At 41.6% G+C, this 25,917-nt stretch overlaps 1 protein-coding gene across 13 annotated transcripts in view; it reads right to left on the bottom strand.

Annotated features, from left to right (window-relative positions):
• The window catches only part of LOC127365831 (plakophilin-4), a 76,497-nt gene that overhangs the window by 15,095 nt on the left and 35,485 nt on the right, over positions 1–25,917 (bottom strand). For 9 of the 13 annotated variants that reach the window (XM_051404352.1, XM_051404347.1, XM_051404348.1 and 6 more), the window contains 9 exons: positions 22,965–22,999; positions 18,057–18,188; positions 17,445–17,638; positions 16,293–16,866; positions 14,201–14,227; positions 8,116–8,286; positions 5,132–5,342; positions 3,964–4,096; positions 2,597–2,810 (listed from right to left, as the gene is read on the bottom strand). In XM_051404352.1, coding sequence (XP_051260312.1) covers positions 2,597–2,810; positions 3,964–4,096; positions 5,132–5,342; positions 8,116–8,286; positions 14,201–14,227; positions 16,293–16,866; positions 17,445–17,638; positions 18,057–18,188; positions 22,965–22,999 — 1,691 coding nt within the window. The remainder of the gene's footprint in view (positions 1–2,596; positions 2,811–3,963; positions 4,097–5,131; positions 5,343–8,115; positions 8,287–14,200; positions 14,228–16,292; positions 16,867–17,444; positions 17,639–18,056; positions 18,189–22,964; positions 23,000–25,917) is intronic. The other 4 variants (XM_051404355.1, XM_051404350.1, XM_051404346.1 and 1 more) reach the window with 3 other exon arrangements.

Here is a 25,917-nt window from a genome sequence, read left to right as displayed (position 1 = left end):
GCCAAAGTAAAGCCAAGATAAGGGGAGCGAGGCAATTTCTAACACAAGCTAACAAAACATTGTGTATGTGTGTGTGTGTGTGTGTGTGTGTCAGTTTCAGGTGTTCCTGGTATATGGAGCTAATGGCAGTGCTGTGAGGCTTGGCCTTTTGATCTGAGGGGCTGTTTGAGGACAGAGCAATAACCACAACAGCTGCTGGAAGACAAGGCAGGTAAGGGAGCTGAGGTCGTGTTGTGCGTCCCCACAACATGACCTCTGACCAGGAGCAGGGGGTGGCCTGTTCTTGCAGTTAGTTCTAATGAAGCACAGGTGACACCCTGGACCTCCCAGCGGAGTCGAGACGGAGCCACTGACAAAATGGGAGCCCCCAAAAGGCTGCTCAGGCTAAGTTAAGACACCTGGCTTGCTTCCTCACAAACTTTGACAACACTGAGGTTGCTTTCGGAGTTGTGTTATATTTAATTTATATATAACATTTCCCAACAATGCTTAATAAGTAGAAAGGCTGCGGCTGGTGAGTGAATGATTCCTGTCTGCACCACTTAAAGCTCTGGTGTGGGAAGCCCTTGTCATGTAGCTGAAAGCTCTTTATGTGGATTGTTCTCATCAGCTGTAATTAACCAGAGGTGATGCAGCACCGCTGACCTTTTCCAATTGCTCCACATCCTGGGGCCTGCACCACCAATTAGCCACGGCAGGCTCTCAGACTAGTGGATGAAAGGGAAAAAACTTAAACAGAGCTCACATTAAAACAGTGTACTCTGATTGGGCAATACATGTCTGCACAACCTTTTGAAATTTGAATGAAGGGAGCGAAGAAAATACTTTAAGTGGCTCCTGGGCACTTAATTGTGTTTTAACACATGCAGAAGTATGAGCAGAAACAAACTGTGCGCTTTTAAAATGTTCTCCTTTGGTATGTGTTAGGCAAAGTAAACAGATGCTCAATTTAAACAGGAGTCTGAAGACTCTATCCTCCTAGACAATATACAAATGCTACAGAGTGTTGTGTTTGTACTCCGGCTGTATTGTTTTCCTTCAGGGGACCACTGGACTGTAATCTGAGACCATGTTACAGCGGGGGCTGGAGCTGAGCTCAAACAGCTGACTCAGCAACCTGGGAGCCAAATGTCTTGGCTTGCTTATTTCTGTAGTGCTCCACCCTGATCCTAAACAACATGGATTTATACCCTGTTTGCAGAGCTTAGACAACACACAGCCCAATGCAGAGAGGAGGAGACTGACAAGCAGACTGTCAGGGACAGTTGTTTTCAGACAGAGAAGGAGCTAAATCTCTCAGCAGCCTAGGTAATAAAAGAATATGAATTCTGTGGAAATGTAGTTTCATTTCTGTGCACATATCATAACTAGTACTGACAGCCGCAGCAGCAGCAGCAGCAACTTAAGGAAAAGCCTCTATGACTCAGTTACTATGACTATCATAATCTTAGGATAGACCACGTTAAGCAGTTTATTTAAGTGTTTAGTCAGCATATATTAATTCACTCTTAATCTCTAGGAGCAACATCAAGTGGTTGACCATGACATGGAGCGCCAGATAAGCTTGAGCTACGTTCAGAGACCACATCAAGAGTCACAAGCAACCAAACTAACACGGTACTCTATCTCTCCTGGTTTGTCAGGTAAATTATTCAGTATCTTCAACACAATGTTCCTGTCCTGCTGTAACCTCACAATAGATCTCTTAAGGATCAGACAACAAAATCTACATGAGATCCAGCTTTTCTGTGCCAGATCACAGTAGAGCTAAAATGACAAGTCGGGTAATTGATGAGTCGACCAACATTAGACAACAATTTTGGTAAATATTTTTTAAATTAATGTTTAAACTGCAATAACTGACTTATTTGGCCACTTGAGGGCAGTTACGGAAGCAAGTTGTGAGCATAGGATTGACTAACTTGTTAGCAAACGGTTGCTTTTTCTAAAAATCAAGCAGTTGAGGATAAACTTTATCATTCATATGTAGTTCTGTTTGTACAAACCTGATGAATGCAAATCTAATAGTCACTCTCTTTTAGCTCTGCTTTGGTCTCTACCAACTCCTGAGGGAAATATCTGGCTCTTTAGCTCCTAAATGCTCCACTGTGTTCACCAGCTAGTCTCTGACTGTGTCTGTCTTATATATACAGTCAGTGGTCTGTCTGCTGTTAGCAGATAGTGTACAATAGGTTAATAGAGCTTTTTTCAGTGAAAACAGCTGACTGCTGCAGTCAAAAACAACTCTAGAGCAGTGAGAGTGAAGCTTCTAAATGAGCTGCAGTTGTTCTCACATTGTCATTTTATTTGTTATTATAACAATATTGATTATGGCTGCTTTCAGCTTTTATTTACAAGTAAAGAAATACGCCCAATATTCTCGGGTTCCAACTTCCTAAATTTGATGATGTGATGGATTTCTATTCTAAAAAAACAGTGTAAATCAAATATCTTGGGGTTTTTGACTGCTGTTTGGAAAAAGAAGAAGCAATTTGAAGATATAAAATGGGGTGGAAGAATACTGAGGTACAAACTATCAAGCTCAGGACTCACAGTTTATAAAGTGCAGATAGATTCTCCAGACATGCTGATTTACCTGTGACAAGCTCCCGCACTTCTGCATCTACAGTTTTTCTCAGCAGGCGAAGCAGAGCTGGAATCCCTCCTGCGTTCTTCACAGCGATCTTGTTTTCATCCATAGATTTGCCATAAACAAGGTTCCTCACAGCTCCACAAGAGTTCTTCTGGACCTCAAGCACCTTATGGTCTAGTAGGTCCACCAGATGCTTAATTCCACCCAGTCGACACACCTATGGGCAATGTGAATGAGATCACACACACGGTTATCAGGTGGGAAAAAGATTCGACCACTAACAGCATTTTTTCAGCTCATATACTGTATCATGGAGGGTAAAATCATGCATTATTCATGTGAGAGAATCTACACACTGGAAATTTATTCATACAAGACACAAATTATTTGGAGAGGTAATGCTAATCTGTGGCCATAGAAAAAGCCTTAACCACAGGAGATGGTTGTTTTGACAGACTAAATTTACATTTTCATCTAGAGAGAAGAATGAAGCTGAAAAATAAGCTTCCCGCTTTTTATTATATAGTATGAATCACTTTGTGAAATGTTGGCATTTGGCATCTGAGAATATCTGATGTCTTATTCCTCTTTCTGTGCCTTCCTGTCAGAACTCAACTTCTTTCATCGATATACATTACAGTTAGAGGACAAGCTTGACCTTTAATGTTTGAAAACTACTACTACTAATGTAGTACAAGTTGCTAAGCAGTGAAAATCCAGAGAGCTCAAGGCTAACGCATCTTAGTGTAACCAGATGACGCCCAAAGAGGAACATTTAAGGGATCATCAAAGTTATTACAATTCATCTTGAGGGGGGACATGAATATCCATGCAAAATTTCATGGCAATCCATCCAATAATTGTCAACCTAATGCTGGCACTAGAGAAAAAGACAGGGGATGACCAAAGTCAGTAGGCTTCATCCTCTGGGGACCATGAGTGTCTGTACAAAGTGTTTATCTTAATCCTTCTTATAGTCTAATAATTACAGTCAACTAAGTCTTATGTTTTATTTTTGCAGCTTCAGCCATCACCTCTATTGGATATGATGACACTGACTCACTAAAGTAATTCTTGATGTCTTGGAGCAAGGCAAAAAGCACTAAAACAGGCCCTATCATGCAACAAGGAAGAGTGAGATTAGCCAAAGATTTGGCAGATTAGTTACCACTTAGCTGGAAGTTTAAACCCAAAAGTGCAATAGAACAAATAGTTGTAATACAATGCAGCTTCCCTTTAAACAAGGCACAAGATGATTGTAAAAACGTGCATAATGTGTAATAATTATCCGAAGTTAAGGCGGTTGAGTACAGATGTCGACAAAGTCATTATAATAAGACACAGCATGGGATCAGTGGTACAAAACCTACCTCCGTCTTAACTCGATTATCGCCAAAGCACAGGTGCTGCAGGTAGGCGGCTGCGTTCGCTTGCACCGAGGGGAAGTGGTGTTGCAGCATGTGAATCACCTCTGTCAGCTCTGGGTCACGCCACGCAAACTCCCTAGAATTACAGGTGGGGTGCAAAAGTATCAGCATGACGACAGATGCAGAAACAAAGTTGTCTCCTTAAAAAATATATATGCACAGTTTCCCTAAAAAAACTGAATACTTCAGCACCTCAGGGCAAACTGATAAGCCCAGGACATTACATTCACATCCGGTTCTATACAACAATCCACTCTGGTCACACCTGGATTATTGCTTTTCTGTAGGAGGTACACTAAGGAAAGAATTGAGGAAAGAATTGAGGAAAGCACTGTCTCTAGACTGCTCTTGAAATATACTTAGAAACTATTTTTACACTCTAAAATCCATTAAAATAAATCCTTTGTTGTATATCTACTGGGATGTTACTTACTTAAAGTCTTCTATTTGATTAAGAAAATAGAAATCTAGGTGGAAAAATTAGATTACTAGTGTTTGAGTTGTGCCAGATATGTTATTTCCTCACTGTGTGTGAATTATGTGCAGCGAGACCCCAGGCTAGTCAAACTCCTTTTGTCTTGATTATATCACAGCACAAACAGCCAAAAGATGAAAAATACACTGGTGGATTTCCCTAGACAGAAATCCTGTCAAATATTCTCAGGGACATTTTTCTCTGATGCACTTCCTGAATGGACCTGGGTCATGGTGGTCCCACTGGTGCACTCACTTCAAGTAGTAACACTACAGCAACGTACACGGGTGTAAACAAAGCTCCAAATGTGCAAGGTCAGGGGTTTACTGCAGAGGTTGACCCACTCTCTACACTTACACATGTCTGTAGGACAAGGGCAGACACAGCACTTCAGTGTATGTGAGAATCTACTATTAAGTGGCCGGGCATAGTACAGCCAACTTAAAGGCTAGAGCCGCATGTGACTGCCCAGGGGGCTCCTTGTTTGAATAGTAAGAGGACACCGGTGTTGACCCAGCAGAACAGGAATGCCTTGTAAGCATAAGTAGTCCCTTTGGATGAGTAATTCCTGCTACACTACACTGGTTACTAACCACTGATTACATCTAGTAGTTTAAAACACAGCATTACACTTACCTGGGATCCTTCTGAATGCTGTCTATGGAGGGTGAGCGAGTGGCACCATCATCCATGACTACAGCCTGGCGAGTGTAGTTGGGATCGGAGGGCCGGTACTGTGCCGAGCGATATGGATCAGCATAGGTGGCTGCTGTGGTGAGAGCGTAGTTGTTTCTTTGGTAGGTCATGGCACTGCGCTGGCTGGGTGTCCGCTGGAGACTCCCCACACCTGAGGGCCAAAAAACCAAAACCTTCAGATAGACAGTTTAAACTAAAATAAATAAATAAACACATTTAAGCTGACAAAGCGAAGTTAGCGGAGATCGGCACTGTTTCAGACCTTTCCAGCTAAAATCTGAGCCTTGCACACCGGTAGCATACAACTTTAAACCAAGCTGAAAATACAAACATGCGGCCGTTCTGACAGACTCAGCAAATTCTAAAATCTGGAACCAGTTAATGATGAGGATAAAACACAGCTCCCATGGTTCCACAGAGCAGCAGTCTTCTTTCTTCAAGGGGCTGTTTGCTTGTTGTTTTGTTTTTACAAGGTTGTGTTTAACCAGAGGGATCCTGCTGGTTTCCAAAGAGGACAGGAAGCCTCAACCTGCTCGAAAGATCCACAAATCCTTTCCTCACCGCCTTCTCGGTCCTTTGCGCCATTGCATTCTGAGGCTAACTTTGCCAGACACAGCAGAGAGGCAATGGTAAACCATGACCAGGTCCAAAAACAGTCAGAGATACACTAGTAAAGCGGAAGCATCACAATCACAAACATGCAGAGAAGCCATCCTTCCAGACAAGGTCCAATATTCAGCCTGACAGCATATCGCTTCCGTCATTTTTTCCCTCTTTTCATTTGCTCAAAGTGATATTATGACCTAGTTTTTCTAACACAATGGGTCACAAACACAGAACTGCATAAACAAGAAGGGATTTATCCCTCCTTCTCACCAGAGCCACGTGATGTGTGGCAGCGTGACTGCCGCACTGGTCAGATCCCTATCAGACATACAACAGGACTGGGCATGTGCGTGCTCAAACTCCCTCCTCCCAGAAACCAAGACGTCAACTTGTGGTGCTGCTCCAAAAACACAATTTCTCACATGAGTGCACTTCTATGTTGGGCAGTAGCACCACCCTGCAATATGGTTATCTCCCAAAATGTAAGCCAACAGAGCCAAAGACACTGCAAGAGAAATTATAAACAACATAGTGTAGCTTTGCAATTTTACTAGACCTCTTTCGATCCCATTCCTCATCTTTTCAGCCAAGGATCAATATTTCTACTTAACATAAAAATCTCCCACTTAGATGCAAAAAGTACAGTGCAAGCTTCCAGGAGAAGCCAAACGAATGTGTGGAAAGCCAGTGGGGGGAAAAATGGCTCATTGAAATTTCATTTCAAAACATAACAAAGAAAACGCTGGGATCAAATTGGATTTTTCTAATGAGGTAGCTCTTACAAAGACTCCATATTGAACACCCCCTCCAGCTCCGCCCCACTCGCCTTTTTCTATATAGCTGGCATAAACACATTATAGTGGCTTGTCTAGGGGCTTCTCCACAGCATCAATAGCATTTATTAGTGAACTTATCGGTCTAAGCAGATCTCCGGTGTGCCAAGGAGAAGGCTGAATGGAGTGTGTGTGTGTGTGTGTTGGTGCAGACTAAGCATGTGTATCTGAGGCAGGAGGGATGATGCGATGAGAATGCCAACATCAGGAGAGCTGGAGGAGAGCAGGCTGTGGATGTGGGTAGCTGTCCCCTGGCCCCTCCATCCTTCTTCTCATTCTCAGTGTGACACACGGGTAATGGACTCCTTTGTGGCAGGATGACATATCAGTACCTGCCTATTAACTCATGTCTCACCCTTTCTGCCTGACAGTGGAGGGAGGAAAGGAAGGGAGTGGGTGACAGAGAGAAAGAAAGAAAGAAAGAAAGAAAGAAAGAAAGACATAACATACATAGCACTAAAGGGCAGATGGACAGGGCAATGGTGTTCTCTCCGTGAGTCAAGGAGCCCCAGATTAATTGAAGGAGTTTTGAGGATACAGGGAACATTTGTAATAGATAAGAAAAACAAAGCACTCTGTGTCTGTTTGAAAGGAAAATATTAAGAGACAAAATAAATTGTGCTTATCTTGACCTGCATGACTCCACTGCGTGACGACACAGAGACAGCAAGAGAAAAGAGGACAGAAAATGAAGGAAAATAGGAAAACAGAATGAAATTTCTGTTAAGTTTGAAATCATTTGGAGTCTGATTGGTTGCAAATTTGCCCAAAAGAAAAATACTGAGTCATCTGTCAGCTATTTTTTGCACTGCGGACCATTTTTATATTGACATTGTTGTGGAGTGGCCTGCAGGCCCGGAAGGACATAATACTATATTATAAACTCTCTCAAATTCCCCTTCAATATGTTTTTGTAATTTTAGATATCAAGGTGCAACAGTAGATGGAACAAAGTACATGCCGATCAAGTAGATGATGCCAGACTGTAGATCAAAATCAGTTTAAAAGATAATGACCGCACAAATTGCCTGTAAAGTTGTAGAATAATTATTGTTTTTTATAAATGTTTGTGTTATTGTGTTTTTTTGGCCAACTTATATAGTTTTCTTGTGGCCTGGTAGCAAATGGGAATTGCAGGGCTTTAATGATCACTTCTGTTGCTGTTGTGTTGTTACAATCCAGCAGGCAAAATCACACGAATAAAGCAAGACAGAAATAACCCATTAGTGTAGTGAGGACATTGGATATTTTGGATCAAAACATACTAAAATATAGTATACCGACAATTACTTTTGAAGACCATGTCTCTGCACCAGACTTTGCATTTGATGTCATTACAAGGTGACAGCTGATAGATGAGAGGCGTATACGTAATCCAATATGTATACACATCTTGGATGGTGTTATAATGGTTTTCTATCCTTTTGTGGGTGGTTTGTCATCATCCTTACATGCATTTCACCATATAAAAAACGTGGGACCAACCTGAGGTGCTCCTGTACAGGGTGCCCTGCTGGGTGTGGCTTGGACTGCGGTACAATGGGCCCTGGAACGTCCGATCCTCGTAGATTGGTGCAATGTGGCGGTCTGGGGATATGGTTGACCTTAAGTCCTGGCCCAGCTGGCTGTGCTGACTGGCATATGAGCTCCGTACTCCTGAAGATGTAGGAATGTGGTTAGTGGATACGTTTGTTAGCAGCAGAGTGGTCTGGTGATTAACCAGAAGAGTCAAAGGTTTGAGCCCTGCAAGAGCAAGAAATCTGTCAATCAGCTCCCATGTGTCCTGTCAACGTGGCATTGAGAGGGACCTTTGAAAGACTTTCAGTCTATTTACTGGAATTCTTTCTGGATAACAGCTAAAGATAAATGTCGAAAACATATCGGAGCGTGGAAATAAGGAGTAGCAGAAGAGAAACAGAAATAAGATGGGATGTCTTTCTGCTTGATATTACATCTTTTTTTCCCCTAATATGAGCTTATGCTCATATTATGCAGGCTTATATTAGACTTTCCCCACACTTTCTAGGCAGCCATTGGTGGTTCTGTTATGTAGGAAAAAAAGATTAAGAGACTTGACACTTGCTTGAGTTAGTTAATCAATCATATTACACAACATGTCTCCTTTAATTGTTGTCAAAGTTAATGTAATTGTTGCATGGTGTTTCAGTGTACTGATCTGCAAAGTCTGCTCTGCATTACCATACAAATATAATGCAAACTTGACAAAAATAAAATATGTGATGTTCAATGTGACCTCTCTCCAGCAAGTTTCAGATTTCTATGTTAATTTTCATGGACTGAAAATTAATGGATACCAGTATGCTTCAAGGAAGGTAGGAAATATAACTATAAATGACTTTTTGATAAATGAAAAATTTGCAACAACATTTTGTCACCGAAACTAAAGGCTTTAAAAATATGTTAAGTGCTCATTTCCAGATGTTCTATAAAGCTACAAAACCTTGACACACAAAGCCAAACTTCAAAGAACTCGCATTGAGGTGGACTACAAAGACGGTCGGCTGTGTTGCCTTAAGTCTTCCGTTGCACTTAACAACTCAAAGAATAAAGTTTAGAAAATTGCCAGTTGGCCACCAATGTTCACATACATTGTGAACTTGCCTCAAAAGAAATAAGTAGTGAGTATTTATACTCCAAAGAACATTGCGATCTAGTATGCTTACAACACAAACTGAGAATATGTCTGATAAAATAACTAAAACTAGCACTGTCATTTTTTTGCTTTGCTTTGCACTGGCGTTGTCAACCTGTGCTCTTTTTTGCTTATGGTGAAGGCAAATAATAAATGCTGCACTAAATGGGTGAAAACCTGCCAACTAGGGCCAACGGTGCTGGACCAAGGAGAATGTGAACCAATCAGAGCATGGCCACAGCAGATGTTGTGTAATGTGTGATATGGGAAACAGCTTCTGTAATCAGCAACAAGCTAACCTGACACAAGGGGTGAGGAAGAGGAAACACACAGGTGAGTGCTCAAATTAAAACTCCTTTCCAGAAAAGTCACTAACAGGTTATATGTCCTGTCCGGTCCAGATGCATCTCTGCAGCACTGCAGTACTTCAGTATAATGCGGTGCTGTCACATATTTTGCTTTTATTAAAAAGTTGCAGCTTCTTTGGATATTGCACACAACCATATTACGATTTAAATAATATTTTGATTAATTGTACAGCCCTAATTCAGATTTTGTTGAGTGTCTAGTAGAGTTATAGTGAATACATGTATAGGATTAAGAAAAAGAAATTTGCAGACACATTTTTAGATAACAGATAATTGTACAAACATGTAGGAAAAGTACAAGATATAGCACTTGAAAGTGTTATTTCCACTATTTTTGAGGAAAAAAGTCTACATTACACTGTAATCACAACATATTTATTATAGATGCTGGTACTTAGTTATCATTACTGCACATGTGGAGCTATATTGTAGCCCACCACTGTGAGACCCAGGGTTTGATTCCCAATTGTGGATGAAGCTGTGTTTGAGGGTGGGAAGGTGGATGAGGGTCCTTGTCCCTGCTGATAAGGATTACTACCAGAAGATCGAGGTGCTATAATCATCACATGGGGGGAACGGGATGACAATGAACCTCCTGCATAAACCCTTACAATAAAGCAAACTGCTAACAGGTCAGAAGAGTGTTTTGGTCTACACCCTTCCCAGACCAACAGTAGGGTTAGCAGGCAGTAATAAGAAAAATAAAGCATAGTAGAAAATCGAATTTATGTTTCTGTGTCTGTGTTGAACCTCACATCAGTGACGCTCACTAAACTGTGAAGCCCAGTGGACCAGAGTACAGTTGGCAACTAACTGCTCATTGCACATTTCACGAGCCTCCAAACGTCACTTGGGTCCTCTCCAACTGCGTGAGCTCAAGCGCAGACTGCTGCTTAACACCAACTCTGCCATGCAGAACCAGCTAAATGAAGGATTCTTGTCACAGTCTGAGATGGAGGAAATTAATAAATAAGAATGTTTGCGTCCTCTGGGAGCAGAGGGCCTCTGGGGGCAAGGCGAGGGAAGATTTTAGATGTAGATAGTGGACCAGACTGTCGCTGACCTCCGAAGCACCAAGTATCAGCATTAGAGAAGTTGAGCTTTCGGGGGGGCATCAAGCAGCTGGCCAAAAGACCCTGCTAATCCCTAGCTGCATAACAAATGCATAACAGAAGGACTTAACTAGATTAATGGTTCATGTTTATTGAAAAGTTGCAGTTCAGATGGTGTACGAGCTAAGTTAATAGAAATGGATGGACTATATGTTATTTTAAACATTAATGCTCTGAGGGAAAACCACAATTTACAGTATATTGGTACTGTAAGTTCGGATTGGCCACCAGGTTGTGGTGAAGTGGTAATCGAGAGAAATCCTAATGGGCCTCTATTGCTCAGGCCTGACAAGGTTTAACAAAGCTGCGGAATGAGCTCGTACAGCTTTCTCCTCATGAACCTGGTCAGGTTTGTTAGTATTCCACCCAACGTATCCAAGGGCTCTATAACAACATATATTTCATACAGGTGATCAGTTCAAGTGCAAGCAAGTTGATGCTTACAAGCCTGGAAAAAACACTACATAACTTCTGTCAAGATTATGTTAAACTTAAGATAAAGATTTTCTCCAATTAAAATTTTCTGACTGACTGTACGTTTAGCCATCAGACATTGAGTTGAGTCTCTGAGTTTTATTTAAAATCTCGCCTTCTTTGCCTATGCAACACCACCCCCCTCCTTTTGACCACTCTACATAATTTGTTTCTCCATTGTTTGAGAATTGCTTGGAGGAAAAACCAGCCATTTCAATTAGCCAGTCAATTAGAAATGATTTTTCAGCACTGTTTAATAAAAGCAACGAGCCACTTAGTGCAATGCTTTTAGAGCAGCTTAGAGGGTTTTAGGCACTCCAGGGCAAATCTCCCTTCGCTTTTAGTGTGCTCTCTCGTGGCTTTTTGCTAAATGAACCACTGCAGCTGCAATATACACTGTAGGTTCACAATATCAGACTTATCAATAAATTCTATTAAATACCCAAATAGATTTGAGGCACAAAAGAAAAAAACTTACATACTACAAGGAGTTTTTAAACTGGTGATGAATTTAATACTGATGCCTCTATATGACACAATATAAGAACAACAGACCATCAGCCATTAATATTGGTTATTTCTATATAGTTATTCATAATGCCTGAAAAAAAGAAAAGAGAAAGTGCCTTGTTACTGCTTTAAGTATGAAAAACATATAAACAAGTACTCTAAAATGGCAAGCGTGCTGTAGTGCAGGATTGGGAGTACAACAGAGTAAATCTGAATAATGCTGCTGCTGCTGTGTGCTGTAGTGGCACACTCAAAAGCCCAGGAAGCCTTTCACTCTGTGGCGGTGCACACAATAGCCACTAGCCAGCAACTTGGCAGGAAATCAGTTCAGCTTCTCTTGTTCAAAGGTTTAAAGGGAGCGAGGGGTACGAAGAAAGAGGAGGTAGTGGGAAGACAGAAGGGAAAGGCGGGAGCAAAAGAGAAGAAAGCAGGAGAGAATATTAGAGGGGGGAGGGAAAGAAAGGATGAAAATGAAAAGAGGGTTAATGAGGCCGCCTAGGACCACCAGAGACTTCTCATCCCATGTAAAGCCCGGACACATGAATCGGGCTTTTGGCACAGCTGTGACCGAGTGAGAGAGACAGAATCTCCCAGACACGGGAACCTTCATGCATATCTCTCCCTCTCAGCAGCCTGACTCCTGAAAGTAGCAACATTCAAACAACCTTAGAGGAGACTAATCCGTCTGCCTTCTGTACTCTGCTCCCCTGATAGAAGGGCTGCAGTCACTTCTAAAAGCATCTGCAAATTGTCAGGGAGAAATAACATACTGCTGTCTATTGAGGATGAATGGCCCACATTCCTGGTGCGTTATAGTCATTTAATTCTCCCCCTCAGCCCTCTCACCGTGGCTTTAACAGATTACACTTGGCAGAGGCTAGATGAAGGGCGGTGGCGGCTTGGCGCGTGCTTGCTCTGGAGAAACAAACACTTAAATGGATGCAGCTGACTGCATTCCTCAACAAAAATGATTTTCAAGAACCCTCACCAAACAAGCAGGAGTACTGGCATGATGACCAGAAAATCGTTACACATAAAAAAGGGAGAATAGCTGTACAAATAGAGTGTGCCATGGTTAATACTACCGCGGTGGCTTGGCTGTCAGTCTTGAGAATGCACACGTGCAGATACGCCATTTCGCCTTGCTCTCTTTCTTTGTCCCACTCTGCTCTGAAATGGTCATCGGACGTAATGAGCACATTATTAGGGACAATTTGTCTTCATTTTCCATTTTTCAGCAGCAGAGCAAAGGTAAGACTTCCTGCCAATGAGAGTGCAGGGAGGTGAGCCAGTTGGGGGGGGGAGGATGGAAGGGAAAAAGAGGAGAGCACAGGACAGAACAGGTGAAGACAGAAAATACACATAAAGGGGACAGACGTCTGTTGAAAAGAAAAGAGAGGGAACCACAAAAAACAGCGTGTTTGCAAAAGAGAGGTGAAGAAAGCAGACAAAACAACATCTTCTGATAGATACAGACAGAAAACCACCAACAGCAACAATATCAAGGTTAGGCTGTCAGATGGCGTTTGCCAAATTCCTTGCAACGGAGCCTGATCATGTGATCATCTCATTTCCTTCCACTATGGCTCATCAAACACAAAATTACTGTGTTAGAGGAAAGGCTCCGGCAAAGTGTATGTGAGAGAATAAGGGGGACTGGGGGGTTTTAGAAAGACAGGGGACATGGGGAGAACAAGGCTGGGGTCTCGCTCTGCTCAGAGGACAGAGACTGAAAACCCATTTACGTCTGCTTTAGACATCATCAGTCACAGCAGTGTGACATAACTGCCTACTTATAAGAACCTGCAAATTCACCTGAAAATGAACTTTTGAGAGAGGGGTAACGCATCCCCAAAAGATGAGGAATTCTGGCAACTAGAGGTCACACAACACTTGTGGTGAAAAGATGGTTCGGATTTCTAAAGTCAGATAAAGAGCTGATTGATAAGTGTGTGTGCCAACGAGGCTGGGAGGAGTTTGCAGCCCCAAAGTGCTGGCACACAAGTTAGCACCAGGGCAATAGATCGCTTGCAAGAGATCTACAGTCAAAGCCCGCCAGCAGTCACCTGTGTCTGCATTTTCAGCCATTATTCCATATATAAGATAAGAACCCCGGACATTTTGCTAATGTATATATTTGTGGAATAGAGTTTTGTTGTTGCAGCCAAAATATGTAGCTCAACTTGTTTATCTGCGTGTAACAGCATTGTTTTTCTTGCTTAAACGTGAACCTTCATACATTTAGTATTAAGAAACGCTTTTGAACCATTACAATTGTTCTGATTTATGTAGGATTCAAACTAAAGATTAATATATCTCTTGAACTTCCAATTAATTAATTAAGACAGTCGGTTGGAGATGATTATTGAGAACACGTGTACATGCTGCACCGACATGCAAACACTGAAGATGATGGGAAAGTGATGATACAAAATGACCAAAAAAATGTTCACCTTGAACGTCATCATCAACCAGGGCATCTGAAGATATCCCCAGGCAGCATGAAGTCAAGCAGAAAACAGCCCATTAACCTTGCAACAACAATACAGTGATTTGCTGAATAAGTGCTTATTTTACCTTTTGGAGGAAAAACAAAAATGCTCTTAGATTTTATGGCGGAGCCCTGTTTGCAGCACTTATAAATGACTACTTCCATTTATTTCCCCAGCTGAAAAACATTCATACATTACAATGTTGACAAAGGTGTGATTATCCTATGTAATAACAATGGTTTTTCATTGTTTATCAAAGCTACATTCTCATCTACAAGGGATATCTTAAGAAGTGAAGCCTGAGAATGAATCAGCACAGGCTGGTTTCTTCCCTTTTGCTGTAGGGGAAAACTGGTTGGCTTCAGTTTTAAACAAGATACATGTTTGGCTAGAAAACATTAGCCAGAGCTTGTTTTTTTTTTTTTCCTGCTTCTCGTAAAAAGGATGACACACAAGCTAGTTTGGGCAGGCAGATTTTCCAATTATCGTCTTCCTGATCACCCAAACTGTTCTGAATAAATTACAAACAGAGTTATACAGCCACCTCATTTTTTTCCCTTGGTGAGTGCCTATAATATAGCCTTGATAATGCTCTCATGAAAATAATGGATTTGGAAGGAGCTCCATTATGTGTAGAAATGTTTTTCTTCTACCTACTCGATTATTCCACTTGATAAGGACACCGCCTCCTCTGGTATAAAGTCCAACATCTTATCATTTATTTAACTTGGAAACTAAAGCTGACGTTGCATAAACACCGTTCATACTTAATGTCAACCAATATTCTTTATAAACTCAAATTAAGGAGTAACATATCTTGTTTTGTTTTTTTTTCCAATTAGACTTAAGTTTAACTTCTCACCTTGCTGCAGTAATATAGAAGTGTACTGCAGAGAGTGTCACTCTGCTGGGACATCACTGCTGGGTGTGGTTGGAGGTGCAACAGACTTAAAACTTTCAACCAGAGGGCAGTGAAACGCTGCTTTTCAGCCATGCATGAAGTTACTCTTAAAGTTAACTGTATGCTAAATATTAAATTATCACATGGCCATACAGTTGCACCCTGAATCAGGATATTTGAACCTCAGGCTCTAACTAGTGTTTGTATGATGTGCACAACAAAAATTACATGAGAAATTACAATATTAAATCTTCCACAACACTTCATAGCTACAGGGCCTACTATATTTGGTTTCCTATTCTATTGTTAACAGCAAAACTAACTATGATTAGTGGTTTTTTTATACTCTTAAAGCTAATATTTGTATTTTTGCAGGAACTATGTTTTGGCTATGCTCCAGGACAACCACTGACCTCACAGTCACTGTTTCTTTTCAGATTCAGTATGTTGAGCACAGAGCCAACAAAAAATGTATCACTGTCCAAATATTTACAGCCTGCACTACAAATCCTCCACTCAATAAGTTCAGAACAATGTATGAAAAGCCATTATGTGACAGCTTACAAAAGTGAATTACGTTTGACATGCAATGTTTCCATGTGTTATCAGGCTTTTAAAAGGTAATACCCACTAGAAAATAATGAAAACCACTGACACTAATCAATAGCTTTAATTATAAATTCCTTGTGTATTACATTATTTAAGATTAAAACAAAATCAGACTATGCTGAAGCATTTTACCTGAATGTACTGTATGCTCTTTTATTAATGTTAGAGGTGTGGCTCTATTTAACATTGACATTACCACCCTGTGCTCCTCCAGTGGTAGTAGACCATGGCTTTAGCCCATAGACCACACACACACACACACACACATACACACACACACACACACACACACACACACTCAAACACACACTCACACACACACACACACACACACACACACACACACACACACACACACACACACACACACACACACACACACACAGCTATGCACCAATGGAAAAGAAAGGATAGTGAGGCAAAATAAAGTACTGTACTCTTTTCCTGATTTGACATAAGGTATTTTACTATTGCCCTACTGTAATCTACTGATCTGAGAGTTTAAGCATAAATGGCAGCGTGTTTGTGTTTGCATTTGGGCACCTGTGAGGCTGTCGGGTCGCGTCATCCTCTCATAAATGTCGTAACTCTGGGGTCCATAGGGGTCGGTGTTGTGGAGCATGGAGCGGGGCAGAGTGGAGCTGTAGTGCTGGGGCACGGCGGTCATACTAGCCCTAACTGGAGACGACGAGTGAGTAGGCTGCTTGGTCAGTGGAGGGTTGATGCCGTCTACCATCGTCAGAGGTGATCCCATGCGGCCCGATGATGATCCCGCATAGGGTGAGGTGGTACGGCTGGCGGTGCCTGATCGCGAGTTCGTAGAGCCCATGCGTCGCAGCGCAGCGGGGGAGTTTTTCTGTGTGGAGTAGGGTGAGCTGGTGCCACCGCAGCCGGTGGTACTGGTGCGCTGGGCAGAGGGCAAGGTTGTAGAGAAGATGCTGGAGAGGGGTTTGGGTTCAGTAACAATGGGGGAGCCATAGGCACTGCCAACTGAGGTACGCAGGGATCCGCGGGAGGGGGACATACTGCTAGCGTAGGCTGGCGAGTGAGAGCGAGAAGGCACTGAGCTTACCCTCCGCATAGCACGGCCAGGCACTGCTGTCGTCACTGCTGGAACCTGAAAGGCAGAAAGAAAACAACAAGGCTTTATGGATTTGTTTTTTAGGTCCTTAAGGGGCTATAAAATCCTAAGAATCATGTTGTACTCTCTGCTATAAATTGACTTTTGCAATGAAAATGACATGCTAAATAACACAGCATTACATAAACCAATTCATTACAGGGCATGACTTTACTCTGGGCCATATTTTCTTTTTTCCACTACCCCCCCCGCCTCTGTTGTGTGCGACAGTGCCATTTGGTTTCTCAGTGGTCTGTGTGTACAACGCTGTATGAAGCATGATTATGTTGCAGTGTACTGTGTACCTTCTGTGCCTTTAAGCATTATATGGCTACCTTGACAGAAAAACATGTAACAGCTATTATTGTGTTTCTCTTCTGTTGCCATAATTTAAAAGCTTATTGCCAGTTATGTAATTAAACTTCACGAGCCCTTGAACATTGTGAACAAAGACTGTTAATTAAAATATATACTGTATTATATATATATTTTATAGTGTTCGGAAGTTACTTCTTTACAGATACATTCTGTGCTTGACAACAGCAATATGCTGTACGTGCAGTTGCTGGCAGTACCTGGGCTGAAGCCTGGCCCTCGGCCCTGGCATTCCTCACCAGGGTACTGGTGCCAGCTCCCGGGAAGGAGTGCTGAATCCTCAGCTCAGCCTTGCTCGGGTTCTGGCTGCTGAGGTAGCCGCTGCCGGCATCCTGGTAGCCACTGTCCGAGTACGAGTTCATCTGAGTTGAGCTACGCGAATTCCCCGTGGACCCTGTGAGAGAGAGAGAGATAGACAGACAGAGAGAGAGAGACAGACAGAGAGCCAGAGAGAGAGACAGAGACAGAGAGAGAGGAGAGGAACAGCAGACAGAGACATCATAAATGGTTTCATAATAGACATGACCTTTACCTAGACAGAATTAATAATGACAAATGGCACAGCAGGGAAAGAACAGTTCTACCACCCTATGATTCAGTGTGCCATGGTACATCATTCAGCCTATAGTAAGCTGTGATGAGGGATCAGTTGTTATCAGTGACACTCAAAGTATCAAGCATCAGTATGGAAAAGACAAAGAGGTAAGACGAAGCAGTCCATCATCAAAAGAGAAGTAAAGAAACAATTTGTAGTACATGTGAGTTAGAGAAAAAGGAGGGCTGCAGAAGATGGAGAGAAGGCAATAACAGACCCTCACTTTCATGGAGGGAGGACTGCTCCGGGGAGTACAGAGACACCTGCTCTGACTCAGTCCTGATGCGGTAGCTGGGCGACTGGGAGCTGTCAGTCACCCGAGACTTGGTGTCCCCTGAGGCGGAGGCATCTGGGAAGACACAGCAGAGCAGGGAGTCAGACGCAGCGGAAGAGCTTTGAGTCTGAAACAATTACATTGTTGGCTTTGGATGGAAAGATTATAATAGTCATTAAAGCAGTCAACAATTCCTGGAGTTGAGAGGAAACAATAACATACGATAATTTCTGCAACATTAGTTTCACACTTGTATACAGTTGGAGTCATTAAATTTTACTGCCATACTAATTTAGAAAGGCAAAATTGGGTAGCATGTCACTTTAATTGTGTATACAGCCATGCTCCAAATAGTTCTAACATCTCCCTACATCCCTCTCTCTCTTCATGCATCATAACGACTGGTGTGGCAAACAGGAACTGGAATTAGCCCTCTAACGTCCCCGTGCACAATGTTTCCCCATTATCACAATCTAGTTGAGCGTGACCAGTGTCAATGGGTTACTCTGCAGTCACTAGAACAATAGGCCGCAAGCAGAGGGGAACAGAGAGGCAAACATTGGCAGCCAGGGTCGGTCAAATCCTGCCCGGTTAGCTGGAATGAGAGTCGAACCCCATGAAGGAGGCGCCTTGTTGCCCGAGCTAACCTGTTGAATAAATCTGTTGACACACTGGCCTAGTGTGTTTAACAACCTCTTGCATCTTGCCAGGTTGTTCGCCTATATTCACACTTCACACTTTACACTTCTGATGAGCTACGGTTGTTTGCCCATTTACAGATGGGACTCTGGAGCTCGAGTCAGACTGTCAGAATACACATCCGATGTGACCTGTAGTGAGTAGGTCAACCCCCGCTTTCCTTCTGGGTAACGACATACTTGCGGAGTCTGTATCAAACATCCTCACTATTAACTGTTTTTATTTCTTCTTTCTTCCATGCTAGTTGTATCACAACAGTGTTTCTATTTCTAATTCAATACATAACCGTGTTTAAAATAATTCCCATATAAATTTAAGTTTCAGTTTCTGTTTAGTCTTGCCTTCTTGCTCGCCCACTCACTGTGTCTCTCTTTCTTTGTCTTTCTCTGTTTGTATTTTTAACAAAATAACAAAAGATGTATGTGCCTGCCCTTCTTTAAAAACATTCATTTATCATTTAAATTAAAAATCCATAACTAAAAAGAATGGAAATGTTGTTGATATTTACGTTTATTTCATATTTAATTTTTGTGAGAAGCTTTTGCATCAAGATCTTAATGCAAGATTTACAATATTTTTCTGATGTGATATGATTTTCTTAATTTATGCATGCATGCATTTGTAACTAAGCCAATAAAACGACAACATTACACTAAGACTTAATTACACTTGTGCAAAAGACTTTCAAAATACCCTCGCAACATGGTAAATCACATCTTGCCAGAACCACATGACCTTTTGACTGTGATGGTTGTAGTTAAGAAATGTAGGCGATTTTAGTCAGAAGCATAACTACACTGACAGCACAGTGTCTCGCTCGTGTCAATATGTCAAAAACATTCATGCTGCTGTTGGCTGAAATCTGCACTTCGACAAAACATTATAGAAAACCATCCGGAAAAGCTCACACAGCTTGCAAAAAATAAAACATAAGATAGTGTGGGTGGCCGAGAGAGGTGAGGTGTAAAGTGACAGAAAACAAACAAACAATACACATAATATAGCTTACGTGCATTGGCACTTCAATCAACAATATTCAGTACTCACAATGAATTTTAAAAAGCACTGCAGTGGATTTAGCAATTGTTAATCCGTCTCATTTATTTGTTTTTACTTGAAAATACATTTTTGGCAGTGTGAGGGGTTTGTTTAATTTTGGGGGCACGCAATGCACCATGGGCAGGCATTGCACCAAAACCCCCCCACCAAAACCTTGGCAACGGGCCCAGACGTACAGAGCGAAAGTTCATATTTGAGATCATTAAAATTTCATGTGAGTGAGGAGGAGGAGGGACTTCTTGAAGTATTTACAGTAAAACAATAAGACGGTTCTATAAGATCAAAAAAGCGTTTAGATATCCTGAAACATAAATAATGACATGACTGAACAAGTCTTTTGTCTCCTTCCACTCTGGCAGTGAGTCCGTGTCTGGCACACAGTGTGTCGTTTCAGACCACAGGGTTTTTATACTGAGCCATGACCCTATTTGATAAATGAGATGCCAAAAAGCCAGAACAGAGGAGGAACAGGAAGAGAGGGAGACGGAGAGAGAGAGAGAGAGAGAGAGAGAGAGAGAGAGAGAGAGAGAGAGAGAGAGAGAGAGAGAGAGAGAGAGAGAGAGAGACACACAGACACCTTTTTTCTTAAAAACACTGAAGATGAAACATTACTGGCTTCAAATATCCATGTATGGCAGGGGTTTTTTGGCACTCACAATTAGGTCTCCTTATGTGCCTCTTAATGTTGTCAGTGTTTCTGTTTTCACACGTAACATGATCCCAATCTGGACAGAGTATTTTGTGTTTCTCCAAGACACTGAAGAGGAGAGTTGTCTGTTCTCACACAGGTTGCTTCTGTGATCAATTTTAAAATGTATTTTGCACTTTGCTCTCGCTTTGGTAACCCCCATCAATGCCCCCTGTGCTCCCCTAATACATTTTCTTGTTTATTATTAATATATTAGATAAAACTATGGAATACTGCTGCCCAGTTTACGCAGTCCAACTGCCCCCAACACAGACAATCTCACCATCTATAATCTATCTCATAAGAATTGTGTTCCCATTTCCTTCACATGCTGTTTTGTAGGTGTTTTACTGGATTTAAAGAGTGACTTTTAGTTTGCTGTCTCTGGTTAATTCATGTGCTGGATTTTCAAAACAGATATCTATATATAAACTATAGTAACACCTGGACTCTGTTCACGTCCACCTTAAAACTGAGATACAGGATGTGACGTCACACAATGAGTGGCTGAGTTGGGTCAAGTTAATTAATAATAAATATGGATTCTAAAAAAAAGGACCACTTATAATTCGGAGCCTGTTAGGCATCCAAGAGGCTGGGAACAAGAGAGTGGAGAAAGGAGAAATAATCGCCATCTGCCAGAAATTGAGCTGTGTTGTGAGAAGAACCAGTCGGGAGCTGTGCAAGTGTCTTGGTGAGTGACTGATGATGGCTACCAAAACCTATCCCTGTGATGATTCACTTCAGTGTGGTGAAGTTTGCAACCACGTATCAGGCAGTATCCAAAATTGTAGTGATTGGCTACTCTTTCTTTAAATTTCTGTTATTGTGGCTTGTAAAAAAACCCCATCTATAATCGCATATTTACTTTAGGAATTATAATTTCCATGAAACCTGAAGTCAAAATTAATTAGGAAATGAAATCTATAATTTACTCTTTAAAAGGTGTTGAGGAGTTATGTTGAGTATGCTTTTTAACCTGATGTTGACGTGTTAAACTGTCATATCTGGAAAAGAATAAGCAGCTAAACAAAAAGAGAAAGTGGAAAGAAACAGAGAGAGTTTTTTTTTCATTCTGGGGTGTTTGTCTTCTACTCTCAGTGGACATGAGGTGTGACTGCATTGACATTTCCTGGGGCTAAAAGGCTTGTTGCCACAGTAACACTCCTATCCCAAACTCTCAGACAGTGGAGACATACGGCGGCTCACAGGGCCAATAAACCTCACAGACAAACGTGGCCCATTATGCTCTGCGCCACACAGTTAGAATTTAATTCATTTAGATTGGAAAAAAGTACATTACCACATCTGACTATCATTTATCATCTACATTACAATGAGAAATCAATACGAAGCAAAACAGTGATTGTGATTAGTCCCCGGATCCGTTCCTACCCAAATGAAATGCATTCAGCAAGGAAATAAAGGGGGGGCAGTAAATGAGAAAACTGTGAAAACCGTGAAGTATTAATATTCCCAGTGCATATGTACAACTATAACCCCCCCATAGGGTCTTCTGACAGGATCGACAATAAAAGATTAATGGCCATTGCAGAAGTTCCACTATGCAATTAATAAGCCATGAAATACATTAGTATATTCAATTCATTATCTGTTCTCTCTTCAGGGATGTAGACTAAACAAACAGACAAAAGGGGTCTGAGAGGGACTCTCCGGCTCCCCGTCACACTGCAATGTTGTGTGTGAGTGGGCAGAAATAGCTTAGATAAATATTAAAACAAGAATACGCCTTAGGCTGTACATTACTGTAAGCTTGGTTAAAAAGGGCTTTTTGTTGGCAATCCTTATTGCGGAAATGTAAAACATGTCTGTGCTGCACTATATATGCGCGCACACACACACACACACACACACACACACACAGCCCCTTATGTCAATATTAAATAACAATCAAAAGCACTTCGCTGACCAGTTGAGCCTTATTTCTGTTACATATGTCATTATTTTATCACCGTGACACTGAACACAGATGTCTAGTCCACTGTGAGTTAGAGTGGACATCATGTAAGCAAGTATTTATGGGTATAGGCCTTAATCAGGGTCAAACAGGACCATTAATGAACACTTTGTGAGTATAGGCTAGCTTCATACACAAGATACAGAGCCACACGTTGCTTTGAAGAGAAATGGGTCCCAGAGAAAGTAGGTGGCCTTGTGACCCATTATGTTACAGTAAAACTCTATGGAGTGAACAGTAAGTTGCTGTTCCACATTCATTGTTGACAAATACTGCAGAAAGTGTAATTCTCAGGTTATTTCAGGTCTAGGTAGAGGGTGAGGTGAGGTGGGGCGGGGGTGTGTGTGTGTTTGGCTCGATACTTTGAATGCATAATAATAGGAAGAGGGAGAGATATCCAATCATTTAAGTGTTTGAGTTAACATACCTGCAGTCCTCCAAGGCAGGGACTTCTCAGACGAGCTGTAGGAGGGAAAACAGGAGATAAAAAAGTGAATACATGCACTACAAACCACAAACACCACAGTGAAAGACATGAGTGCAATCATCTGGAAGAGACATGCTGTGGCCTCATGTACTCTTTCCTTGAGCCTTTCACAACAGGGTCACAGAAAGTAATCGCTGTGTTTGAAATAAAACAGATAGGAGGTTCAGAAAGAGTATACCGCATAAGTGTAGATTTAATGTTTACAGCTCAGATGTAAAGTCCACTCCTGTCATCCGTGTTTATCATGACCCAAAGGTGCCTTTGGTGACAGCTAGTGTTTTGCTTGATACCCATCAAAAAACTATAAATGGTGGACTAGAAGTGTTTTTTTCACCTGCAGCTTTCATAAACATGCCAAGCCAAAAAGTACGAAAGGCCAGGGGATGAATACATCCTCATGTGAGCTGAAACTAAGCACAGACAAGCGAGACAAGCTCCTGAAGTAAATCAGAAGTGATCATTCAGTTCATTCGCGCACACACTCAGTGTACAAGCTCACAGCATCCTGACATCCTAACATAATCCTGACATGCATGCCAGTGTATATTCCGGCACAGAGAGAATCTCGCAGAGATGCTCAGTCTCTAGAGAATAATGTGGGAGAATAATGGTCCAGCCAGAGAGTGACCGCAGTTTGTGACTATTACTCAGCCAGAACCACTGAGGATACCAAGCAGCAAAAACAGAAAGCCTCTTGTGACAGTGTGTGGTGATTGATGGTGAACTGTCCTGGATCAGTGGATGAAGGATTATACCTAAAAGGTCCAGTGTGTAAAATTTAGGAGCATCTATTGGCAGAAATATGATATAAAATTCATAGGTATGTCTTCATTTGTGCATAATCACCTGAGAGATCAATAATGATTGTGTTTTCGTTACCTTAGAATGAGACGTTTTTATCTACAGAGGGAGCAGGTCCTCTTCTACAAGGTCCACCATGTTTATACAGTAGCAGTACAGTAGTTCTACGGTACGTTTCCAAACAGATTTTGAATTTTTTGGTAGATTTGCCTGGAGGCCTGAGCTGTATTCAAATGGTTGCAAGCTGCACATTATTCACTAGATGCCACTAAATCCTACACACTGGTCCTTTAACAGCTCAGAGCTGAAAAGCATCAAAGCACCCAGTAACTCTTTAATTGTCCTTTATATCTCATTTGGAAAATGTCTGTGGCCTCATACCTCCTGCGCCTGATATTAAATTTATATTTGCTCAGCTCATGATCAAGCAATATACTAGTTGATCATGATCAAGGGAACATGAACCAAAACAGATTTTTAACTTCTGAAATCCTACCCTAGAATAAAAATGCAAACTAAATTCTAACCTTTTCAGAAAAGAAAAACCTAAACTGGAACTTAAAAGATTAAGCAAAAGTTTAATCACAAAAAGATCTATCAGAGTATTTTTTTGCTGTTAAGGGAAGATTATAGTAATTCTACAGTAAATGCACAGCACTCAAATAATCACTTAGATTCAGGGCTTCAGCATAAAAGAAAATGCAGAACAGCCATGTGAACGTCATCTTAATAGCCACCTAATAATTTCATCTTATGCACGTACCTATGAAAAGCCTTCCTGACCAAAGGGAAAGGGAAAACTGTCCACTTTCTCAGAGCCACGTTTCCAAGACCAGTTATTATGACAGACCAGGGCCAAGCAGAAGACATCAGAGGAGCGTTCCCACCCTTTTCTTCATAACATGCCGGTCATTACTATCAAGCACCTGATGTTGCAAATGCTGCTATTTTTCCATCTAAGGTGACACTCAATGAGCTTTAAGAAGCATGGCTCTCAGAATTTTAATGAGCACGCAAGCAATTAAAAAGAGGAAGTTGGGCGAGTTGTGCTCCACTGAACCATGGCAGATGAAGTAGAAGAATGGCTACCATAATGATGATGCACCATGCATGCTGCATGCCGACCGGCTGGCTGGGTGAAAGCAGTGTAAAGTGATAGTAAAACTGCCGATGCTGATAAACAGCAGGCCTAACCCTGACAGGACACTTTATTTCCCATCAACCCCTTTAGCTAGGGCGGTGGTCACATCTTTGAGGATTTTTGCCAGAGGTCAAGTTTGATGACCACCCCCTGTATGCTTTTAGAAATAAAAAGGGGGTGGACAACTCTGGAGGTGTCATGAAATGTAATGACTCCCATCAGAACCCCTAAGTGTGCTGTCACCTCCGCGGTCGTCCCACTGAGCTATTAAACCAAGCAGTGTGACCTCAATGGTTAAGGCTAATCTCCATTCACATACAAATGTCCAGCGATAGGTATTTTATTTGTCTTTCTCTGGCTTTAAAAAAAGGTGTGAAAAGGGTGTTACATGTTTTCTTTAGAGTCGAGGGGGTGGATGGCTACCGGTGCCACAGTGGTTAAAGTGGCTGCGTTTACATGTACTTGTGTCTTTGTGATTATGTCTTTCGGCAGTCGGACCTGATTTCTGAAAAATCACGTACGTGTGAAACATGGCTCATTATTATAACTGGATTAGAAAAAACCTGGATAACAAAGGCAGATTTCTGATGGAGAGACCTGATTATTTACCCATTATTCAACCCAAACCTATGTTTGTGGCTGTGTGACACTGAAAAATACTAGTATCTCTGTGGCAACAGTGAAGCAAGGTCAAAGGAAATTAATCAGCTATATATAGCTGTTTGGGGTTGTATGTATCCAAAATAATTAAGTCCAAACTCAAAATTTAACTGAAAAAGAAACGGTATTGATTTTAAAAACATGTAGGTTATTTAGTGAGTCTTGAACACTAACAAAACAGTCAGATGTTCAAAATCAAAGGCTTCATTTAACGGGGAACCATGTCCCTTTTTGACTAAATAGTCAGAAAATTAACAGCCAGGAATTAAAACAGCAACTGCTAATCCATTT

The sequence above is a fragment of the Dicentrarchus labrax genome, unplaced genomic scaffold (assembly GCF_905237075.1).
Source record: "Dicentrarchus labrax unplaced genomic scaffold, dlabrax2021, whole genome shotgun sequence".
In the NCBI taxonomy this organism is placed as follows: domain Eukaryota; kingdom Metazoa; phylum Chordata; class Actinopteri; family Moronidae; genus Dicentrarchus; species Dicentrarchus labrax.
Note: the sequence above shows the minus strand (reverse complement) of the source record. Positions and strands in the feature narration are given on the sequence as shown.